The following is a 4,559-nucleotide window of genomic DNA, read 5'->3' on the forward strand; positions in this document are numbered from 1 at the left end:
GACTTTAGATAAATTTACTACATTAAAAAAGATGATTAGTTACTATCACCAATCTTTTCGAAATTAATTCTGATCATGTGTATTATTCTCTTGAAGTGATTCTACATCTTTTTGTATAAATGTAACAGTGAGAAAATAACATTGGAGATCTTTTTCATAGCTTGATACCATTTTAAATATCACATAACATTCATATTTACATGCCAAGAATTTTAGACAATATTGAGGGATATAACTAGTAAATTCCAAAAAATTCTAAGGAAGATACTCTCTCTTTTATCTGAAATTTTTTTTTCCTTCTCTTTCTGTTATTTTTGACATATCTGAGTCTGATTGAACTTGATTAAATGGGGTTTCTTCATTTCTAAAGCTTCTGAAACATAAAATTCATCTTGCTTAGCTAAAGGTGCTAAGAAGACAATTCCTTCTTTATTAGAAATTTTCATGACTGAATGAGCACATAGTTTTCTTTCTTTGAAATATTGACATAGTTTTGGATACACCGTTGCAATTGCTATCATGACAGAGAGAGTTCCTTTGAACGGGAATGTAGTCGTCATGACATGACGAACTGACCGAAATGAAGTAGTCCCAAGTATCAAGTTTCTCAAGATGGAGGGAGGAAGGAGCAGAAACCAGGACCAGATTTGTAAGAGAAAATATCGTTTTGTACATTTTACAAGAATCATGCATATAAAACTAAAACAGAAATATATCAATTTACCTTTTGTGCTAGCAGTGATGTCTTACCAGGCAGTCTGCATGCAGGCCCTTCCCGCACCGTGTGCATGCATGCCTAGATCTCCTCGTCTGTTTAGGAGTGCTGCACACGGCACATCGGTATCGCATAGTGCCTGGTAGCTTTCTTAAAGCTACTGGTCCTTGAGGGTCTGCAGGGCGCACAACTTCTTTCTCCTCCTTCCTCCACTCCATCCATTCTCCTCCCGGTCCACATATGACAAATTTATTTGAAAATCGAAGACGAATAACAAATAACTATGTAAAATAATAACAAAAGACGACGATGGCGTGTTCTGCTTATATAGTTCTCAAGAAAAATAAAATGTAAAACCCGGGAACATACTGCGCCAACCCATTTATGTTCTGGGAAAAGTTTAAACTGGCGTAAAAAAAAACAATCACCAGAAAACATGAAAAATATAATAAAAATATGTAACGAACTATATAACTTTGTAATATAACAAAAATTAGCAAAAAAATTAAAGTGACAGAAAGAAAAACAACACATTTACTTCAATACTAAACATGATACACTTCTATCTGAGCAGTACGTTTATTTAAAAAATCTAAAGCAACGAATTTATTTAAAAATAAAATCCAAAAAGTATACTACGATGTAGAATAAAAACAGAAGAAAACGATAATGTGATCTGCTTATGTATAAAATGTATAGTTCTCAAGAAAAATTAAAGTAAAAACGCCGATCCATATCTGGACCGGCGAGAGTCAAGGTACCTACCAAACCGGTCTCCTCCCGGTCCACATATGGCTCGGCGAGTGCCAGAGGGTTAATATCTGTAGCATTACACTGACGAGGGGCTTAAACGCTACATAAGCTCAAAATGCATTTGTAAATTTCAATAAAGAAGTACCTAACCTGATAGCTGTGAGAAAGTCTACCGGATTTATTTATTCGGATTAAAGAGACATACGTTCACATTACGTATATACAGCTACCACATCTGACATTGAGAATAGTTAAATTGTTTTAATAAAATATGCAAGTTAATTTTCTAATATTATAGAAATAATATAGACTTGTTTATATTTAATATTCTAGTCTTATTTTTTTTATTAGTACAATATTATTATTTTATTTTTCTTAATTTTTCCTTTTTTACTCTTATTCTTAATTGTAACATGTATCTTTTATTTCAAGTTAGATTTGAAAATGTCTTCGACGAAGAGAATAAAAGAGTCAGATCTGTCAGCCTACTTTGAGTTGTCAGACTCAGAGTTAATTGAGTCTGACAGCGACACTCAAAGTAGTGTTGAGGTACCTGAATATCACGATCTGTATTCAGAATATGACGAAGAAGAAGAGCCTTCAACCATTGCCGTGCCGTCGTCGCCCATTGCCGTGCTGTCGTCGTCCATTGCCGTGCCGCCGCCGTCCATTGCCGTGCCGCCGCCGTCCATTGCCGTGCCGCCGTCGTCCATTGCCGTGCCGCCGCCGTCCATTGCCGTGCCGCCGCCGTCCATTGCCGTGCCGCCGTCGCCCATAGCCGGGCCGTCGTCGTCCATAGCCGGGCCGTCGTCGTCCATAGCTGGGCCATCGACATATGCTGGACCCTCCTCTCTTCAGCTTTCTGATGACGAGTTGAAAGATGAGGTGTACCTTGAGGTTCTGCCACCGGAACAATCTCTTCCCGCTCCTTTCCCTTTTGTAGAACTATCCGGCCCCAAACACATGCCTCCTTCTGATTCTCATCCTGTAGAATATTTTAACCTTTTTTTCACTTTACCTTTACGTTTTCTTATGGTGACAGAAACAAATAGGTACGCCAAGCAACTCATAAATGGCATGGGGGTGAATGTGCCCAAATATCTGAAGAAGTGGAAACCAGTCACAATTAAAGATATAAAGGGGATTTTGGCTATTATTTTTGCAATGGGAATTGATAAAAGACCTAAAATATCGGATTACTGGTCCACTCTTCCTCCGTACATATCTACATGGTATGCGGAAATTTTTAGTAGGCACCGCTATTGTCAGTTGCTTAGATTCTTTCATCTTGTGGATAATAGTAAGTTGCCTGGCCCAAGGGAATTAGGTTACAATGCCTCTGCAAGGTATCAACCTTTGGAAGACCACGCCAATAGGATGTTCAGATATCATTATATTCCTCACCAAGAAATATGCGTTGATGAATCACTAGTAGGTACCAAGTGCCATAGCCCAAACAGTCAGTATCTTCCCAACAAAAAACATCACAAGTGGGGAATCAAACTTTGGATGCTGTGTGACTCTGTTTCACACTATTGCCTGGGCTTCTTCACTTACAAAGGGGCCAAGTCCCAGGCAGAGAAGCACAGTATCTCGAAGTTTGGTTTGGGATATACTGTTGTCAGACAGCTAGTGACACTTGGGAACTACAACAACAAGGGGTATCATGTCTTCGTCGACAACTATTTTACGTCGGCACCCCTTGTTCGTGGCCTATATTCCCGTGGCACTTACTGCACTGGGACAGTGCGTGCATTAAGAAAGCAATTACCTACAGGCTTCAAACAGAAATTTGCTGTAGGCCAGATCACCTATTTCAGATCTGGGCCCATATTGGCATGTGCATTCAGGGAGCACGAAAAAAACCCTCAACCTGTTCGTCTTTTATCCAGCCACGCAAGGGCACGCGACATCCAAATTGTTAAGAACCGCGGGGTGGAGAAAGTAAAGCCACAAGTAGTTTTATCATATAACAAATTTATGGGGGGTGTTGATACGAATGATATGATGCTATATACGTATTTGGATGAAAGGCGGACCAGGAAAAGTTGGAAGAAAGTAGCTTTCAACATCATGGCCAGGATGATGTTGAATGCATACATTCTTTTCAAAGAAAATTCTAGAAGCCGAATGACACATCAACGTTTCATTCAAGAGGTAATTGCAAGTCTGAAGAGAGAATCGAGGGAGAAGGAGATTGTGCCTGTATGCCCCAATCCCCCAGACCCCAGAGGACCAATAGGACTCCGCAAATTGCCTGGCAGGTCTCAATACCGCTGCGTTGTGTGCAGCACTAAAGACAAGAAAAGAACGTCGACAAGAGTATGCACACGACGTGCAAAAGGCGTTCATGCGGATTGCCTCATAAGACATCAGTGCTAGCACAAAAGGTACGTAAAATATAATTGATATAATTCTGTTATAGTTTTATATGCATGATTCTTGAAAAATGTACAAAATGATATTTTCTCTTACAGATTTGGTCCTGGTTTCCGCTTCCGTCCTCTAAAAATATAAAGTTAGTTAGGCAAGGATTGCTTGGTACCTACTAGTGATTCATCAACGCATATTTGTTGATAAGGAATATAATATCTGAACATCCTATTGGCGTGGTCTTCCAAAGGTTGATGGAAATGAAGGATTGACACCTTCATTTCCATCAGTTATTCATGATTACTACATTCCCATTCAAAGGAACTCTCTCTGTTATGATAGCAATTGCAATGATGTATCCAAATCTACGTCAATTTCTCAAGGAAGGAAAACTACGTGCTGGTCCAGTCATGGAAATTTATAATAAAGAAGAAATTTACTTAGCTCCTTTAGCTAAGCAAGATGAATTTTGTTTCAGAAGCTTTAGAAGAAACCCCATCTAATCAAGTTCAATCACACTCAGATATATCAAAAACAACAGAAACAGAAGAAAAAATTTCAAATGAAAGATATAGTATCTTCCTTAGATTTTTATGGAATTTACTAGTTATTTCCCTGAATATTGTCAGCATTTAAATATGTTATGTTACGTGATATTTAAAATGGGATCAAGCTATAAAAATCTCCAATGTTATTTTCTCACTGTTACATTTATGTA

General features: G+C 38.5%; 1 protein-coding gene across 1 annotated transcript; it reads left to right on the forward strand.

Moving 5' to 3' along the window:
* The first annotated feature begins 1,912 nt into the window (after positions 1-1,912).
* LOC136987885 (piggyBac transposable element-derived protein 4-like) lies at positions 1,913-3,710 on the forward strand. Its single transcript, XM_067285651.1, has 2 exons — positions 1,913-3,625; positions 3,693-3,710. Exons 1-2 carry the CDS (start codon positions 1,913-1,915, stop codon positions 3,708-3,710), a joined length of 1,731 nt encoding a protein of 576 aa, XP_067141752.1.
* The last annotated feature ends 849 nt before the right edge of the window (positions 3,711-4,559 follow it).

This window comes from Centruroides vittatus, unplaced genomic scaffold, assembly GCF_030686945.1.
Source record: "Centruroides vittatus isolate TY-2023 unplaced genomic scaffold, ASM3068694v2 contig_1244, whole genome shotgun sequence".
Classification (NCBI taxonomy): domain Eukaryota; kingdom Metazoa; phylum Arthropoda; class Arachnida; order Scorpiones; family Buthidae; genus Centruroides; species Centruroides vittatus.

Excerpts from the sequence above, each read along its gene's own strand:
- LOC136987885 (XM_067285651.1), top strand. The coding sequence starts at position 1,913 with ATGTCTTCGACGAAGAGAATAAAAGAGTCAGATCTGTCAGCCTACTTT.